The sequence below is a fragment of the Carassius carassius genome, chromosome 6, assembly GCF_963082965.1.
Source record: "Carassius carassius chromosome 6, fCarCar2.1, whole genome shotgun sequence".
Lineage (NCBI taxonomy): Eukaryota > Metazoa > Chordata > Actinopteri > Cypriniformes > Cyprinidae > Carassius > Carassius carassius.
Window position 1 is genome coordinate 8949922 of NC_081760.1, and position 20760 is coordinate 8970681.

General features: G+C 38.3%; 1 protein-coding gene across 1 annotated transcript in view; it reads left to right on the forward strand.

The window, feature by feature from the left end:
• The window catches only part of LOC132142355 (caskin-2-like), a 65830-nt gene that overhangs the window by 9938 nt on the left and 35132 nt on the right, over positions 1-20760 (forward strand). The window contains exon 2 of the mRNA XM_059552157.1: positions 20092-20143. Within this exon, the coding sequence (XP_059408140.1) occupies positions 20092-20143 (52 nt within the window). The remainder of the gene's footprint in view (positions 1-20091; positions 20144-20760) is intronic.

Here is a 20760-nt window from a genome sequence, read left to right on the forward strand (position 1 = left end):
ATTTGTCCGATGGATTGGTTTGCAGTGATCGACCTGAAGGACGCGTACTTTCATGTCTCCATTCTTCCTCGACACAGACCGTTTCTCCAGTTTGCTTTTGAGGGGCAGGCATATCAGTACAAGGTTCTCCCATTCGGGTTGGCCCTGTCTCCCCGCGTCTTTACGAAGGTCGCGGAGGGAGCCCTGGCTCCTCTTAGGGAACAAGGTGTCCGTATCTTCAACTACCTCGACGACTGGCTGATCCTAGCTCACTCTCGAGAGCGGTTGTGCGAGCACAGGGCTCTGGTGCTCAGACAACTCGCCCGACTGGGTCTTCAGGTCAACTGGGAAAAGAGCAAGCTCTCCCCTGTGCAGAGGATCTCTTTTCTCGGTATGGGAATAGACTCGGTCGCCATGTTCGCGCAGCTTACGAACGAGCGCGCGCAGTCACTGCTGAATTGCCTGAGACAATTCAAGGGCAAGAGATCGGTTCCACTGAAACCGTTTCAGAGGCTCCTGGGGCATATGGCGTCCGCGGCGGCGGTCATACTGCTCGGGCTACTCCATATGAGACCGCTTCAGCACTGGCTTCACGACCGAGTCCCGAGATGGGCATGGCAACAGGGCACACTCCGAGTGAACATCACTCCGGCCTGCAGCCGATACTTCACCCGGTGGTTGGACCCCTCGTTTCTACGGGCCGGCGTGCCCCTAGAACCAGTGTCCAGACATGTTGTTGTATCAACAGATGCCTCTGCCACGGGCTGGGGTGCCATGTGCAATGGGTATGCTGCGTCAGGCTCCTGGACAGGACCCCGACTTCAGTGGCATGTCAATTGCCTCGAGTTGCTAGCAGTACATCTTGCTCTGCACCGCTTCAGGGCCCTGCTGAAGGACAAGCACGTTCTTGTCCGTACGGACAACACTGCGACCGTAGCGTACATCAACCGTCAGGGTGGTCTACGCTCCCACCGCATGTCGCAACTCGCTCGCCATCTCCTCCTGTGGAGTCACAAGCATCTGAGGTCGCTTCGTGCCATTCACATTCCAGGCAGGCTCAATCGTGCAGCCGACGAGCTCTCTCGGCAGCAGTCTCGCCCCGGGGAATGGAGACTCCACCCCCAGTCGGTTCAGCTGATTTGGGAACACTTTGGAGACGCTCAGGTAGACCTGTTTGCCTCTCCAGAAAATTCCCACTGCCAGTTGTTTTACTCCCTGACCGAAGGCACCCTCGGCACGGACGCCCTGGCACACAGCTGGCCGCTGGGTCTGCGCAAGTATGTGTTTCCCCCAGTGAGCCTTCTTGCACAGACGTTGTGCAAGATCAGGGAGGACGAGGAGCAGGTCCTCATAGTTGCGCCTTTTTGGCCCGGCCGGACCTGGTTCCCCGAACTTGTACTCCTCGCGACAGCCCCTCCCTGGCAAATTCCTCTGAGGAAGGACCTTCTTTCTCAGAGACAGGGCACCCTCTGGCACCCACGTCCTGATCTGTGGAACCTACATGTGTGGGTTCTGGACGGGTCACGGAAGGTTTAGGTACCTTGCCACCACAGGTGGTAGCTACCATCACTTCAGCTAGAGCCATTTCCACCAGACATACCTATGCTTTGAAGTGGAACCTCTTCGTCACTTGGTGTTCTTCACGGCGTGAGCACCCCTGGAAATGCCCGATTGGGTCAGTGCTTTCCTTTCTTCAGGAGGGGTTGTAACGAAGGCTGTCTCCTTCCACCCTCAAGGTCTATGTGGCCGCCATTTCGGCTCACCATGACCCTGTTAAAGGTAAGTCTCTTGGGAGGCACGATCTGATCATCAGGTTCCTGAGAGGAGCAAGGATGCTCAATCCGCCTCGCCCTCAGCAAGTCCCCTCTTGGGACCTCGCAGTGGTTCTATCAGCACTGCAGAGAGCTCCCTTCGAACCCTTGCTCTCAGTAGAGCTAAAATTTCTATCTTTGAAAACTGCGCTCCTGACGGCTTTGGCTTCGGTGAAGAGGGTCGGGGACCTGCAGGCATTTTCAGTTGACGAAGCGTGCCTGGAATTCGGGCCGGCTAACTCTCACGTTATCTTGAGACCCCGGCCTGGGTACGTGCCCAAAGTTCCCACCACTCCTTTTAGGGATCAGGTGGTGAACTTGCAAGCGCTGCCCCTGGAGGAGGCAGACCCAGCCCTGGCGCTGCTCTGTCCAGTACGTGCGCTGCGCACCTACGTGGACAGAACTCGGTGCCTTAGGACCTCAGACCAGCTCTTTGTCTGTTACGGAGGCCAGCAGAAGGCTGTCTCCAAGCAGAGGTTATCCCACTGGATAGTGGATGCTATTGTCCTGGGTTATCAGGCTCAAGACCTGCCATGCCCCCTAGGGGTGACAGCTCACTCAACTAGGAGCGTAGCTTCCTCCTGGGCGCTGGCGCATGGCGCCTCGCTAGCAGACATCTGTAGAGCTGCGGGCTGGGCGACACCTAACACATTCGCGAGGTTTTATAATCTCCGTGTAGAGAGCCCGTGTCCTCCAGGGTACTCGCCCCTTCGGGCCAGTAAGGACCTGCTCGGTGTCAATCCGCTTGCTGCGCCATTCCACTCCACGGACTGGATGCGTGCGCTATTCCCCTCAGGTGAGTTCCTCAGTCAGAACCCTGGGTTCCTCCAGCATTGTTGATGTCCAACACTTGTGTACATGCCCTTTGGTCAGCCATGTGTGGGACTAGGTGCCTCCATGTGTCGTGATTCCCCTTCTGGGTAATCCCACGTGTGTATGTCCACAGTAAGTCTCTCCACAGCAAGTGTCTTTCCCTTGGCAAGCCCCTTGCCAGCTCTGTCGTTGAAACTTCCACCCTGCGGGCTGGGTATCTCAGAGTTCTTATGTATCACCACCTTGGTAGATACCTGCCTTCTGTAAGTCCTCCCACGGGCAGGCAGCCTGCTAGCATATGCCCAGCTGGAATAGGCTACCCAGTGTATTCTGTGTGAGCTATAGGCCCTCACTCGTGCTGGCCTCACGACAGGGTGCTATCACTCACAGCACCCTGTCGTGAGGCGTTTTGTAAGGGACCCCATTCGTAACGTCGAACGTGACTGACTGAAAGGGAACGTCTTGGTTACGTATGTGATCCCTCGTTCCCTGAAGGAGGGAACGGAGACGTTACGTCCCCTTGCCACATCGCTGTTCCGCTGAACGGCCGGGTCACTGGCTCGGCTCCTCAGCGAAGACTTGAATGCGAGTTGCTCGCGTTGCTCCTTTTATACCCGCTCTGCGGGGCGGAGCTCGCGATGCAAATTCCGCAGACCAAGGTACTTTGTGTACCATTGGCTCGTTTTGTACCACTCGAAGGTGATTGGGCTCTCGGGCGAGATCCCATTCGTAACGTCTCCATTCCCTCCTTCAGGGAACGAGGGTTGCATATGTAACCAAGACGTTTTCCTTTGAAGGAATGGTAAAAGCAGGGATCAGCCGGTGTGTCAATATGTCAGACTAAATACATACTTTGTGTGATTGTTGCTAAACCCTTGCCAACACCTTTACGTTCGGTGTCCAGTATGTTCTACGCTGATATAGTAGGATCAGTTACTATAGGCCTACACAGGCTGTTGATGTTCCTGTCTCAGATACCTATATCATCTCTCAAGAGACTCCTAAGATTAAACTTTATGTTCTCTAAAGGTTTATTACATGACATCCTTAAACATTCTCTTCCTTGACCTTTGTTTGACAGCAGCTCCCTTACACCTCCCCTAAGGCTACATCAGAAAATAGAAATTTGGCACAACATTTTTTTTGTTTTTTTTTTGTTTTACTTAATTAAATCTAGTTTATAATATATTAATATCTCTATATTACTATGTTTATATCTGCATTTTGAACGTACTAAATGTCTTTTTTATTTAAAGATGATCAGAAACATTGAGTTGTACTGTTTGAGGGAGTGGCCGTTGGCTCTTGCAAGTATGAATATTTAATTAAGTAGGCGGAGAATAAAAGGGGGCTGTGTTCTTTTTTCCTCAGATGTCAGATGTCTGAACTAGGAATTATATCACATCAAAGTTGACAGTGTTCCAGTACACAAGCTGGAAAACCAAGATGGGTGTGTTAATTGTTAACAATACCAGTCGATAAAAATAATCGATAATGCAGAAATATCATATCCACAGTGTGCACCACAGAGTTTAGTGAGACAGACAAACAGAGGTGCTAATAAACAATATATTACTTACTATGTTTCATTTATGTTGATTTGCTGAGTACCTACTTTGGATTCTGAAGTCGGGGTTGTTGCATTCCTCTTGGGTTCGTCTCGAGGGGATGTTCCAGCAGTAAAAAGTTCTTACTGGGATCTTGGAATTTCTGGTTTCCATGTACAAATAGAACGCACCATTATTAGTATTGTAAATAGTTGTTATTGGTAATGAATAAGCTTGTAGTTGTGCCTTCAGTTCGGTTTATTCTATATATGACTTTTGTGGCTTGTTCACATTAGGAAATTAATCTTATATTAAACAAATTATTTTTCTCTTAACAATTTCATTTGAAGCATTGCATGCTTTTTGTTGTTTTTGTTTTTATGAATGAATGTGAATAAAGCTGATATAAAGTATGTTTAATTAATCATTTATTTGTAGATAAATCATTTTTGTGCCTCTACATGCCTTTTTTCTGTCTAGAAGAGCAGAGCACTGATTTAGAAGAGCAGATTTCCACAGACCTCTCAAATGATTAAATTAGTGCCTGGAAGTATTCTTATATCTTAAGCATGTTGATTTGACACTGCTATGAAAAGAAACTCCTCTTCCTCTAGAGCAGTTAAATGTTGCTCTTACATGGGCAGTTAACCACTGATTGTTGACACCAGGGCACCTAAAGCACCTGCTACTTTGATTAGCATAGAGAATAGACCAGTAAGTAGTTTAGAGTTCAGTTTGAGCATGCTAAAATATATTTAAATTAACCTGACTACATCACATGCAGAAATTAATGTCATTTAAAGGGCCAGATCAGGTATAAATAATGTCAACGTTATTAAGTAACAACATGTACAGTACTTGCACATAAGCATGTGTAATAAAATAGACCGGACAATACAAATTATATTTGATTTGGAGATTATGAAACAATTCATTACTTCTCATGTTATTCTTTTTATGTAAGTCTTTTATGAATGACAAGCCACCCACAGATTCATTCAAGCAATAGAACAGATGGAAAGTAGGGAAAAATTTAAGCGTTTTAAAAATGTTTGTTCACAGCATAAATGAGTCTCAAAAATCCACGACTGGAACAGGTTCACACAAGGTGGCACATTTGACCTTTTGGTTTATTTCTGTTGCTGATTTCATTTTCACGTTTCCCAAAGGTCTTAAGAGATAAAAATTAAAATCCAAGTGGACCAGATGTTTGACAATTTACTAGCAAACAACATTTTTTAAATCTGAAATATGTCACTATGTGGTTTCATCTATAGTTTAGTATATAATATTGTAGTATAGCCATAAAATGAAGTATGGATTGTTGCATCATAAAATACGACTGCAGAAAACTTGCTTGAGGCCAGTAGTTTATTTGGAAATGTGAATTTTCTGACTGGTTATATGCATGAGAGTCACTTTAAGAAATGATGTGAACAGTTGAGATGTTGCACCCAGGATGTTGTTGGTTAGTGGATAGTGTCGAATGCCATGGTTTTCAACTCTGGTTCCACAGACCTGTGAGGGTCCATAAAAGTATTGCATTGGGTCATTTATGATACTGTGCCTCCTCAAGGGGCCTCATCTCTGCACAGTATGTGTGTGTGTGTTTTCTAGACATCCTGTATGGTGTGAGCAGGACATTCCCAAACCAATGAAAAGAAAATGCCAGAACACATCAGCTTAACCAGCTATGAACATCAGTGCACTCACAAAAAAAAAAAAAAAAAAAAAGGAAGAGGGAGGAAAAGACCCACCCTAAAGGGGAATACATGAGACCTTGCAGGATTTGCATGACTAACTAAGTGAAAAAAAAAACGTTTAGGTACTAAAACTAATAATTATAAATAAACTAATATATATATATATATATATATATATATATATATATATATATATATATATATATATATATATATATATATATACTAAAACTATTAAAAATGCAATAAAAACACAATAAAATTTCTAAAACTTAAACTAAAATTAAAATGAAATCTTTTTTTATAATATGAAATACAAAATATGAAATAAACCCAGTATGAAAATAAAAGCTAATTAAAAATATCAATTTATAATTGTACAATTGAAAAAAAAATTAAAAGTTTTAAATAAAACAATTATTGGAGTATTGTATGTTACTTTCTTTTTTGTAATTATTATAAAATTTACTAGCAATTTTTGAGTTAAAACTATAAGTAAAATAAATCCTACACTTTTTTTCAATCTATATAAATAATACTGACATAACATTGATTGAGGTGATTTTTTATGTTTGTGATTTTTTAAATTAATCCATCATAGGGTAAATTCTGAAATCTTGGATCTATATTTATTTATCTATTTATTGAAGCACTAATATTCCCTATTGATATGTTTTTATGTATGTGGTTATTTAGTGGAAATAATTAATGTATAGTTGTAAGGCCACAATTTATGAGTTAGCCATGTTTATTTAAAAAATTCTTGTGAACCTTTTACGTTTTTGGTTCGTTTTTTAATTCTATCTGACTTTAAAAAGTAGTTAAAATCTGAAAATGGAACAAGATTTTTTAGCAGCAGTTGAATTACTTGCATCCATCTAGATTTATTAAAGTTTTAATCCAACTTTTTTATTCTTAACTGCAGAATCTGTAAAATCTAGTGCTGAAGTTGGTTTTGCGATGGCTTCCTCAGTGGTGGTTTCGTTGTTGTCATTGTCAGAGCTTCGCATTGTAAACTCAAACTGATCCATCCTCAGGTACAGCTGAAACTGATTGGTGGGGCAGTCATTTTTCCCAGACAAGGAGGTTCCATTGGACTTAAGGCCAAATGTGGAGCTGGGAATGTGAAAGCTGAAGATTCATCTGTATGTACTAGACCAAATGTGTGGGGTGCTACAGGACAAATGTACACTCTCAACATGCCTTGTGTCCTTGAGAAAGGTGCTTAACCTCTGTTAGTTCTTGTATTTTGCCATTGTTCTGTATCTCAGTGGTCCTGTTTAAAGTTTTTTTTTTTTAGAAAAGTTTTAGAACATAATTCCAGTATTTAGCACATGCTACAGGAGAGTAATCTACAAGGTGACTTTTAATCTTCAATTCACAGGGATTCACAGAAGTACCAACACAAATGTAAAGCAAAAAATACAATACAAATAACCGGCAAAGGAACTGAACGAAGCATGGAGTATAAATATAAACGCAAATGAGGGACTTATGACTAAATTAATGGAACACAGGTGAACAGAATCACATAATTAAGACAACTCAGGGAAACTAGCTCAAAGGAAAACTAACAACGGAAGTAACAATTTGTCCAAATATGATAATGGGGGGGTGCTGAAGGAGATCATTCAATACAAGTTTAACCAAGAAACCATCAGTCCCTAAATTTCACATTTATAAATGATGACTGGTCCATTTAATGGCTCAAATGAAACATTTGTTGGCAGATGTATTTCATGTATTTGTTGTTGCTTATCCTTCAGGGACATGACAAGCAGTCAAATAAAAAATTTTGTTCATGCATTTAAAATGTCAAAATTGAAAATAGGTTAATTATTTAGGTATTTAAGTATTTGTATGTATTTATACTCCTGGGTACAAGATGGTAACTATTTCTTGATTTGAAATACTGCTAGATATACACAAATGGCAACATTTAATTGTTAATATTTAATTGTTTATTCAGTAATTCATTGTGTTTTTTCAAATAAGTAATATACCTTTTTTTAAATATATTTAGTTTATTTACACACGTGGAAATGAAAGCCTCTATTTTCCACATGTTGGAAGAAATGGAGGTATAGGAAAACAACTCATGTATTTCCTTGCACACCAGTCAGCTGAAACAGTGTCTGAAAAGTGTGTTGTGTAGCACCTGAATCTGTTAATGTTACATTGAAGGATATTTCTGCATTGAGCGGAGCTTGACAGGTCTTGTCTTGGAGATTCAAACAAAATAAGGCAGGTCTTCAGCAAGATGACTCGTGCTGGTTCCGCTTGTGTCAGTTCTGGGCTTTGGAAAAGAACAGCTGAGAATATGCATGTTATTTTCTCAAAGGAGCAGTTCACTCAAAATAAACATGTTGTTCCAAATATGTATTTAAGTGAATATTAAAGGAATAGTTCACCCAAAAATGAATACTTGTTAACATTGTACTGAACCACAGTAGATTCAACATCATTTGCTCCCCAATGGATCTTCTTCTTTGAATGGGTGCCGTCAGAATGAAAGTTCTAACAGCTGATAAAAACATCAATAATCCACAAGTAATCCACATGATTTCAGTTTATTAATAAACATTTCTGGTCAAAATACCAATCCATAATTAATACTAATGCTTTTTATACAATATGTTGAACATAATAGGTGTTTTATATGCAAATTGTTAATTTGCACCAGAAAATATTTTATATTGCACACACTGAAATTTGGTGCCCCTGTTTATGTCACCAGTAAGCTGTAACCTGGTTAGTATATGCTTTTACTGAATGGAAAAGAACTGCATCAACTTTCTGCTTTTCTTTTTTGTCTTTAATCTTATTAATACAGGTTTGGAACAACATGATAACAGAATTGTCTGTAAAAAAAAAAAAAAAAAAAAAATTTTTTTATCAATTTTAATAAAAAAAAAGTTATCAATATGATTTTGATTATTCAGAAAATAGATCCCAACAAAAATATAGAGAACATGTTCAAATAATCACCACAAAAATGGCAACATTTGCTTCATTCTTAGGACAGTTTCTCAAGTATAGTGCATCTTATCTATCCATTATTATTTTTGTCTGTTTAATATATTTTAAGTTATTTTATGATAGCAAAGCTGAATTTTCAGCATCATTGCTCCAGTCTTTCATGTCATATGATACTTCAGAAATCATTCTAATATGCTGATTTGAATATATTATATAGAAAACTGTTATTTTATATTGTGATAATATTTTATTATCTCTTGTGAATTAGTATTTGAGCTCTAAGGCTTGAGGAAAAAATTTATTGAATATTCTTTGCTTCATGTTTCATGTTGTTCGTCTCACACCCAGAGGTGGGTAGTAACGAGTTACATTTACTTCGTTACATTTACTTGAGTAATTTTTTTGGGTAACTAATACTTTTCGGAGTATATTTAAATATGGGTACTTTTACTCTTACTTGAGTAAATTTTTTGGGAAAAAATCTGTACTTTTACTTCGTTACTGTGGGCGACGCTCCTCTCGTTACTTTATCTTCATGCAATAAATGTTATAAATGCTTCAGTTTATCCAAACGCGCCGTCTACTTTTCTCTGGGCAATGAGCGATGCCCATTCGCTAATGATTCATTCTTTTGAGTCGATTCTGTTCAAAGGCTTGATCAAACCAATTGGCAAACGAGTGAATTGGTTCATGAATCAGTTTGAATGATTCGTTCAGTTCCCTGCAGCACGCGCTGAGCGTCTGCAGTGGTTCACTCGGAGTTGTAACGTTTAAAAATATCAGCAGCGTTGAAAACGGGGCTATGGAACTGCACTGAATTGAAAGCATATCTGCAAAGGCTATTATGTGCTTGCGATGGAGTGTGCTGTCTACTGTTTAACAGGTAACAACTTGGGCTACATTTGATTACAGTACATGATACCACTGTGACATTAGTTTGTTGTATGTGTGTGGCTTATAACAGAGGGGAGTCAAGTTGAATGCAGCTTCCAAAATACAAAAAATAGCCGATTAAGATTGTATTAATTTTAATACAATCACACTGGCGTGAGTACGTTCAGCAAGTCATATCATCAGCTGCTAAATTCAGATCTGTGATCGCTGGCTGGCGCTGAGCCAGAGATAGATGCGTTTTTACAGCGCTGCGCATTATAACCAATCACACACGATTCTGTTGAGCTTTGTTTGCTCTGTTTGCTCTCTTTCTAAACAATGGAAGATTAGTAGCCATATTTATATCACATTAACTTTAAATGTAAAAATTTACATTTAATATAAAGTCAGTCGTATTAAAAATATGTTATGGCATGAAACCTATATCAGTTACTTAAGTAAACAGACAGGGTTTTATAATAAATTACATAAATTGCAGTACAGGCTGATGAAATATATACATTTATACACACACACACATACATTACATACATTTTATCTATATATCTAAATAAAAATAGGCTCAGTATATATGACCCAAAGTAACTAGTAACTAACTACTTGAGTAGATTTTTTATCCGATACTCTTTTACTCTTACTCGAGTAACTATTCAAGACTAGAACTTTTACTTTTACTTGAGTAGATATTTCTAGAAGTACTTTTACTTTTACTTGAGTACAGTTTTTGGGTACTCTACCCACCTCTGCTCACACCTTGGATGAACAACTCAATGGAGACCATATACATGCTTAAATACTATTATGCATAGAATTAGTCAGTTGAGTTTCCATGGCAATGCTGAGCATTTGCATTGGCTCAGACTAGAGCCGTGTGTCTGGGCATTGACATATTGCACATCCGTTTTTTATCCTCTTAAGGCTCTGTGTCTGCCCGTGTATTTGATGGAAGGACAGGCTAATCCCTGAGGTTATGAGAAATGACCAGAGTAACATGACAGCACTGTTCCTGATAAAACTTCAGATCTGAGGCTACCTTTTCTTGTTTTTAAATTTGATGTTAATAATATTAAATTGTTTTTGTTATTGTTATGATGCACATAGTAGCACTTTACAGTAGAATTATGTCTGTCCATGTTGTAAGTGAGACCACTTAGCAACATTATACAATCACAGCTGATCAGAATATATTTAACATAGCATTATTTTTCCTATTCACTTTCCCATAGAGATATTTAAAAAGTTTTGTTAAAGAGTTATAATCCGTGAGTCAAGCCGACGCACACAACATTACAAAAAAAGTATTTGAAAATCAGATAAAATGACAAAACATGCTTAACGTCCTTAATGAGGGACAGAACTACAATCCCATGCATTATTACGAATAACAGGTTAGGGTTAAAAACATTGAATTTGAGTTAAATCATTGAATTTTTTTGTCATATTTATTGAAAAATGTATTTTATGTTTACTGCATATATGCATATATTGTATACACGAATATTGAAGTAGTATGAGAGCATCTCTATATCTCAATCTTTGGTTTGAACCAATAAAGTATTTGAAAATTGAACAAAAAGACAAAATACACTTAATGGCTGTAATGATAGAAAAGAACTACAGTCCCATGAGGGCTTGTGAGTGACATAATCAAATTAAAATCAGTGGGAAATATAGAAAAAATACAAACATTGATTTAAAGATGTTGATTTTATATATATATATATATATATATACAGTATATATATATATATATATATATATATATATATATATATATATACAGTATATATATACAACCCGAATTCCGGAAAAGTTGGGACGTTTTTTAAATTTTAATAAAATGAAAACTAAAGGAATTTCAAATCACATGAGCCAATATTTTATTCACAATAGAACATAGATAACGTAGCAAATGTTTAAACTGAGAAATTTTACACTTTTATCCACTTAATTAGCTCATTTAAAATTTAATGCCTGCTACAGGTCTCAAAAAAAGTTGGCACGGGGGCAACAAATGGCTAAAAAAGCAAGCAGTTTTGAAAAGATTCAGCTGGGAGAACATCTAGTGATTAATTAAGTTAATTGATATCAGGTCTGTAACATGATTAGCTATAAAAGCTTTGTCTTAGAGAAGCAGAGTCTCTCAGAAGTAAAGATGGGCAGAGGCTCTCCAATCTGTGAAAGACTGCGTAAAAAAATTGTGGAAAACTTTAAAAACAATGTTCCTCAACGTCAAATTGCAAAGGCTTTGCAAATCTCATCATCTACAGTGCATAACATCATCAAAAGATTCAGAGAAACTGGAGAAATCTCTGTGCGTAAGGGACAAGGCCGGAGACCTTTATTGGATGCCCGTGGTCTTCGGGCTCTCAGACGACACTGCATCACTCATCGGCATGATTGTGTCAATGACATTACTAAATGGGCCCAGGAATACTTTCAGAAACCACTGTCGGTAAACACAATCCGCCGTGCCATCAGCAGATGCCAACTAAAGCTCTATCATGCAAAAAGGAAGCCATATGTGAACATGGTCCAGAAGCGCCGTCGTGTCCTGTGGGCCAAGGCTCATTTAAAATGGACTATTTCAAAGTGGAATAGTGTTTTATGGTCAGACGAGTCCAAATTTGACATTCTTGTTGGAAATCACGGACGCCGTGTCCTCCGGGCTAAAGAGGAGGGAGACCTTCCAGCATGTTATCAGCGTTCATTTCAAAAGCCAGCATCTCTGATGGTATGGGGGTGCATAAGTGCATACGGTATGGGCAGCTTGCATGTTTTGGAAGGCTCTGTGAATGCTGAAAGGTATATAAAGGTTTTAGAGCAACATATGCTTCCCTCCAAACAACGTCTATTTCAGGGAAGGCCTTGTTTATTTCAGCAGGACAATGCAAAACCACATACTGCAGCTATAACAACAGCATGGCTTCGTCGTAGAAGAGTCCGGGTGCTAACCTGGCTTGCCTGCAGTCCAGATCTTTCACCTATAGAGAACATTTGGCGCATCATTAAACGAAAAATACGTCAAAGACGAGCACGAACTCTTCAGCAGCTGGAAATCAATATAAGGCAAGAATGGGACCAAATTCCAACAGCAAAACTCCAGCAACTCATAGCCTCAATGCCCAGACGTCTTCAAACTGTTTTGAAAAGAAAAGGAGATGCTACACCATGGTAAACATGCCCCGTCCCAACTATTTTGAGACCTGTAGCAGAAATCAAAATTGAAATGAGCTCATTTTGTGCATAAAATTGTAAACTTTCTCAGTTTAAACATTTGCTATGTTATCTATGTTCTATTGTGAATAAAATATTGGCTCATGTGACTTGAAAGTCTTTTAGTTTTCATTTTATTAAAATTTAAAAAACGTCCCAACTTTTCTGGAATTCGGGTTGTATATATATATGGCAGCTTTCACTGGCTAAGGTCCACCCGTGAGTTCATTTGACTGACAAAAAAATCACAGTTCGTTCATTCAGCGTCACAATTCGCCAAAATAATAGACCAGTGTTTAAAACTCTTGGACGTATTTTAATGATTCTATTCTGCAAACTTTAAATATTTCACATACTTTTGAAACTCCAGTGTTTAGTCGATCCTGATAAGCGCTCGTCATCACAGTTGTAAACACTACGGCTTTCTTCTCTAGTGAGGGTGATTGGCACCACGCGACACACACGTCTCCTGGAAATCCTGTAGAATTCAACCAATCTGATGACGACTTCGACACTTCTGAAGTTTTTCCACTTTTGTGTCCCATATGAATCAGACGTTTAGCCAACGGTCCATAGACATGACGTTTGAGGCTGAGACTACTCAGCTTTTTTCATCTACAGAGTGTTTCTCCATGTCTCTCTCTCTCATTTTCTTTTCACAGTCAGCTTGCTCAAGTTTCAGCCCATGGCTGCTTTAAACTGCACACCACACAGTTAGATGATGCTGAGGGATGTTAAGGGTTTGTGTGTGTGTATTTTGAGAAAGTGTGTAAATATTGGTGCAGACTAGTCCTTTTTGGTGGTATCGAAGAGACTGTGGTACATCTGCTGTGACAAAAAGAACCAAATATAACTCATAGAAGTCAAAAGGAGTGCAGTGGTAAATGTGGCAGTATATGTTCAGCCCGTGTTTTGCAATTCTACCCACTTATAGCACTCATGCTTTGGGTCATTTTTATATGATAATCATTAAATATCTATAATTATAGCTGTGGGCTGGGGCATGAGAATGGGGGAGGGAGACGATGTGCATGTGTGTGTGTTCAGATTACTGTGCTTGTCCCAGATTATGCTTCAGAGCTGAGAGATTAAATTACTTACTAAAAAAAACAAAAACAAACGCATGGTGGAATGCCATTATTATATGTGTGTTTTTTGAATGAAATATCTGGTTACTCAAATTAGTTACTCAAAAAATGTCAGTATATTATATTATATTCCTTGGGATTTAATTGTGAAATATGATCTGGACATGTTCTTGTTTTTTGAGATTTACTTGAATCATATCAAGTCTTCAGAGTGAACCTTACCCGATTTCCATTTCCTCTTGGGGGAGTACACTTGAGTAACCTTAATCTAATTCCTGAATTGAGAATATTAACCTCAGTGTCAGTTATTGGAAAGGTTTGCAGCTCTTGTCATTTATTTTGTATTGAACTTTTGTTGTATACTTCACTATCTTCATAACCAGTAATATAAGTCTTAGCCCATCCCTGCAGGGGAGTTGAAGCTCAGTAAGTCATGTTCTGTGTTCACCCACCCCATGGTCCAGCATCAATATCGAGGAGCTTGACAGATTAATGTTGTATCTGACTGGAATGTTAAACATTCCAAAGTCCCTGAGTGTTTAATGTAACATTTCATCAGTCAAATTATGAGGTATTAGTATGACAAATTATTATGACAACCTAGTTAAGATGTAGAACAAAAAAGATGGTATTTTGAAGAATGTTGGTAACTAAAAAGTTTCAGTTCCCAATGACGTCCATAATATATTAGTATAAATATAAAAAAATACAATGGAAGTCAGGGGTGGATCCCTTTAAAGTACATTTTACATACATTTTTGTTGCTGTTGTTTTTAATCACAAACTTTTCACAACTCGTGCTCTTTGGGTATTTTTCACTATTGTAATTAAACTATATAGAAGCTTGCTTCCATTGTGGGATAAAAAGGTAATTGCGACTTTTCAGCTCACAATTGCAAGAAAATTCTGAATTCTGAATTTATATTTCACAATTGCCCCTTTGCCAGGAGTTTGATTGACTGGTGATCTGACCAATCATAATGACGAAGCTGCCATTTTGTCTGAAAAAAACAAACCAGACAGGAGAATAGATTAACGTCGGTGGACTTGAACTTGAAAAATGTTGTATATTGACATCTTTCTGCAGTTGAAACAAGATTCCTTGCAAATCTGAGAAGAAAAATCTGAATTATGAGATAAAAAGTCATACTTACCGTTTAATTTTTTATTCCACGGTGGAAACAGGGCTTCCACAGAATTATGCTCTCTTAGCCTAGTCCTTATTAAATCCTGCCAGTTTTACAAGTGTCCTTGTACAGAATTTGACACTGATGAGCATTTATCCGTATGTTCTTACTGCAAGCCACACCGGGTGAATTACAGTGACGTATCAATAGACTGATACATCACTGTCATTTGGATCTAGAGCCTGTAGGGCTGCATATTGCCTTCAGAATTGATCTGCGATTGGGGAGCTGATGTCAGACACATGCTTGTCTTGGCAAATGTGTCGTGGGCTGTTGATGAATTGATTACTTAATTACCAACCGAATGAAGTACAATGTAGGAGCTTTAAAACTGCTGCTTTAGTTCAACGATTATGCTCTTTTCTTTAAGCAGTAGCACCTAGATGTTAACAAGGGACGAGAGCCTTGGTAATTAACTTCTGTGCTGTCATGCACAGGTCTAGAAAGTCAAGAGTATGCTGCACATATGCAGTATGCTGTTTGTGTGTGTGTGTGTGTGTGTGTGTGAGAAAACTAGCAGCAGTAATTGTAAATTCAAAAATAATGACTGTCCTGTAGATGTGGTGTGGCAATGCATGGTGTCTTTTGGGCGTGTGCCCAATTACCCATATGGTTAATCTGGCCCACAGCCTAACTTTCCCTAATTTAATTTTTTTTAAAGGAATACCGCTTCTTCACCATTAGTAGAGGGCAATGAGGGCATCTAAATTCAATTCACCATTTGTTGCATGAAATGATGAAATCTTGGTGTTACAGGTGCAATGGCCTCCCATTGGCAAGATGTTTTTCTCTTGATTTGATGCAATGAAAAGACTGAAAAGAGTCAGACACCAAAGAACCTAGAGTCATGGGTGTCAAATCAAGTCAAAATTTATATAGTGCTTTGTACCCCTTACGAAAAAGAAGTTTATTCAAGTGTGCTATTAGTATACTTATGAAAATAGGAAAGTATGCTTTTAGTTTACTTTTTATGTACTTCTCAGAAATGGGCTTTATGTACTAATATACTTTAAAATGACATTTAAGTATACTTGACTCATACTTACGAAAAATCTAAATATATTTGAGCTATTCCTAGAATCCGTGTTTTCATTATTATATGGTAGAGGGTGCTAGTACACATCTTCTGTACAGAATTTCCAAAAAAAGACAAGTGAAGAAGAAAAAAAGAAACAACAGATACTAACACATGTAATATAACACGATCATCTGACGTGAAACAGCATCAAAACTGTAACGTTATGAAATAAAATGTCGACCGATGAAGAGGTAATAATTACAGTCAAGCTTTGGGGTGTTGATCGACTCCATCTACGTTTTGATTATCATTCTGAATCAGTATACATATAAGTTCACTTTTAGTATAATTGCAGTACAAACTACAAACATAGAGGTAAACTAGTTGTGTACTTAAAAGTATACTTTTATGTACTAAAAAGTGGGCCAGTTTAGTCCCAAGGAGTATTGAAACAGTATACTTACAAGTATACTACTAGAACACTGATATTTGTATACTTGCTACATAAAGTATACTTAAAAATATACTTGAACTTTACTTAAGTATACTTGGTAAAATAAACTTGAACCTTTTGGTAAGGGACAGTACAGAATGTTTCAAAGCTGCTTTACATAAATTTACCTGAATCAAAAACTGAAAAATGTATAAAATATGAGACAAATCCAAATTCTGATACAAAGCAGCTATATCTGTCATTATTCAGCTCAGCCTCAACCGCAAACTTTTGAACAATAGTGTATATCTTGAAACAGCCCTTAATTGTCAGATTTAACATTTTACATTTTAGCATTTAACAGCATTAAAGGAACAGCTAACCCAAATGTTTTAGATTTTGCTACCATTTACTCACCATCATGCCTTTTGTATGACTTTCATTCTTCTGTAAAACACCAAACTGTACCAGTCCAAGCTACTGTTTCGCATACAATGAAAGTGAATGGTGAATACAGATGTCAAGTAAGATTTTAAAGCAGGATTTTTAGTGAAATAACTAAAATTTCACTCTGTTCCTCACACACAGCTATGCAGAGGATTTGATATATACTGCACAAGAAATGTAAACTACTTTTTATTGCTTTATTCTTTTATGTTGCTTTTTCTGAGTTTGATAACACCTGGACATCATCTGCTTTACTTCTAAGAAAGAGAGCATCTTGGACAGTCAGTGTTGGTTCAGTTCAGGTAAATGACTATAATGTTCATCAATTGTTCAAAGTTCAATTCAGCTATAATCAGCTCTGAAACAATCAGAGGGTCTGAGTGCTGATGGAGAGATTGTAGGTTTATTAGGGACTATTGGAGCACTTTTTAATGTTTCCTAACTGTGACTTTCTGATTTATCAGTGTACTACATAGCTAATGAACTTAACTGGTTCATGATGGCTCAGTCTTGCTATAAGGTCTAAACAAGAATTTGAACCCTGGTTGCTGTAGTAGACTTGGTAGCTAGCCTCTGTACAATCAGGGCTGGATTAAGCATATAGGCATTTGGGCACATACCCAGTGACACCACATTCAGGGACAGGCACCATGCAGGGCTGCATAAATGGTTTTAAGTAGCAGGAAATGTCCAGAAACATTGCCTTATGCACACACACTGAATATGCACACTACCATTGAACAGTTTGGTGTCGTATAACCCTTTATCAAACGAAGCGTTCACCCAAATGTGTAGATTATGACATCATTTACTCTCCTTTATGTCTTTCTAAACTTGTATGACTTTCTTTCAAAACTGCACCATTATGTCCAAGCTGCTTTTTTACATAAAATGAATGTGAAGGGTGACCATGGATGTCAAGCGAGATTTCAACTCAATATTTTGTGAAATAACCACAATTTAAGCATGTTCATAACACAATGCTATCCTATGAATGCAGAGGACTTGGAATATAGTGCACAATACATATTAACTATTTTTGCAGCATTCTTTGGGAGCTTGGAGCTGGTTCCCATCGGCTTAAAATGTAAGGAAGAGAGCAGCTCGGACATTCTGCTAAACTTATCATTTTGTGTTCTTTTCAGTTGTGAACAACGTGGGTCAGTGAATGATGTCAGTGGTTTCATTTTTTAGGTGAACTAATCCTTTAAAATGCCATAAACTGTACAGCAGCACAATGCCAGGGGTTTCTGTTCATTTTAAGCATTGCTTGGGGAGAAGTCTCATTATGTTCAGAGGAAAATTTTGATTTCAGCATTTTGCCATGACAGATGATGGATTACATCATCTTAACCTTTAACCTCTTGTAGATTTTTTGAGTCTTACACACTCTGAAACAACCCAGCTGGGTCTTTTGAAACAAGCTGTGAATAAACTGAATGCATTATTCAAAGAGGATCCAAGGAGAAGATGAGTATTAAAGAAGCACAGGAGATTGTCTTTACTTGTGAGCAGGGGCTTGGCAACACTGATTGTTATTGTCATGGCTAAGGTCAAGGTTTCCATAGCAACGGGCACCTATGAAGTTTCAGTGATAATGATATGAATAATTTATCACTTAGAAGGATTATGACGGAGTTCCAAAACACCCCATGGTGTGCAACTGTATGGGTACCAGTTTGTGAATATATACAAAATGTATGTTTCTACCTCTAACTTCCCCATTTATCATGATACCATCACTATGGTTACTAAAGAGACATTGCATAGCAACCTCAGGTGAGGTGTTGCCATGGTATTTCTGTCACATTCTGTAATTAGCATCACAGTGACATTGAGTCGTCATGGAAATGCACATTTGCATTTTTCTCATTGCATTGCATAGTCTTTCTGAAGGTGACTTAAATTGAATGTCTGGGAGTGTGTTTGTAGAAAATGAGATGCTTAATTAGTTGTTGCATTTTAAATGTGAAATTATTACGTATTTATTAATTTACTTTTTTTCAAGAGATAATGATGAATAGGGAAATTAATTAATTCATCATCCTCACCAAGGCATAAGCATAATTGATTATGCTGTGATCAGTGAGAATGAATAATGAATAGCTTCTTAAGCATGTTTAGTGGAATAAGACTATTATTAAGGTTAAATGAGCTGCACACACACACATACAGTACACACACACATACAGTTTGTTTATTTCACCATTTAGTGATATTTTCCTGTATCATAAATTTCTCTAGCTTTCTGACGGTCTCTACAGACTCTGTCTGTCTCACCCTTTAAGAAGGCTGACATCTGGACCACTTTCGTTTTGCACACATACTGTACACACACAACAACACACACGCATACATCTGGAGATTAATATATTAAGCGATAGACATTTAAAGAAAAAATATCACCCAGAACTGAATGCATAACAGATTTTGATTAGGATTGTCAGTGTTTTGCTGTAATATTTGCTTGTGTGAATGTGTGCCTCATAACCAGCTGTGATTAAACAGTTTTGCTTGAGTTTAATGAATGGAAACTCTACCTGCTGGCTTTGACTGAGAGGAATCCCCTTTGTGACTGATCCATGTGTCGCTTTGACCTTACTCCTCGAGATAATGGTCATGATAAAGATAATGATATTGCTATCTAACCCAGCAGTTGGGTTGTTTTGACCCAGCATTGTTGGTTGAAAACAACCCAATTGCTGGGTTTGTCCATATTTAACTTAGCATTTTTTTTTGTGTATACTGGTACTATAAATGATTTATAGTAGCACCAGTCAAATTAATAAATTATTATAATTATTATTTAATAATAATAATAATAATAAATTAAAACATTATTATTAATAATTTAATTAAGAAGATAACATTTTTGTTAGTTTAACAAATGGGTCAGTTTGGCAAGGTTAAAATAAACATCTAATAATAATTTATAATTTTTGTTTGTTCAAAAATGTTTTCTGTTTTCTCCTGCAGAGCTCCTGGGTGCTGCTAAAAAAGTGAATGTGAATTTCCAGGACACAGATGGGTGAGTTTCAGTTGTACTACAACAAAACTGTGTGTGTGTGTGTGTGTGTGTATGCACACACACACACACACATGTTTGTTTTTGCGAAAAGTGGCGACATCCCATAGGCGTAATGGTTTTTATACTGTACAAATTGTATATTCTATTGCCCTACACCAACCCTACACCTAACCCTAGCCCTCACAGGAAACTTTGTGCATTTTTACTTTCTCAAAAAAACTCATTCTGTATGATTTATAATCGTTTTTAAAAATGGGGACATGGGTTATGTCCTCATAAGTCACCCTCTCCTTGTAATACCTGTGTCGTACCCATGTCATTATACAGAGTTGTGTCCTGATATGTCACAAAAACAAGAGCACACACACACACACACACACACACACACACACACACACACACACACACACACACACACACACACACACACACACACACACATTTTATCATTAATTATCAATTAAATTAAGTTGTGATCAACTGATGTGGACTTTTCAATGGCCAATGCCTATTAAAGTCAACAGAAAACAATATTTGCAGCCGGGTTTCAAAAACGTTTTGTATAGGGTGTATATTCTTTATACCAGACCTGTACAGTGCACAAACAAAAAAGTGTG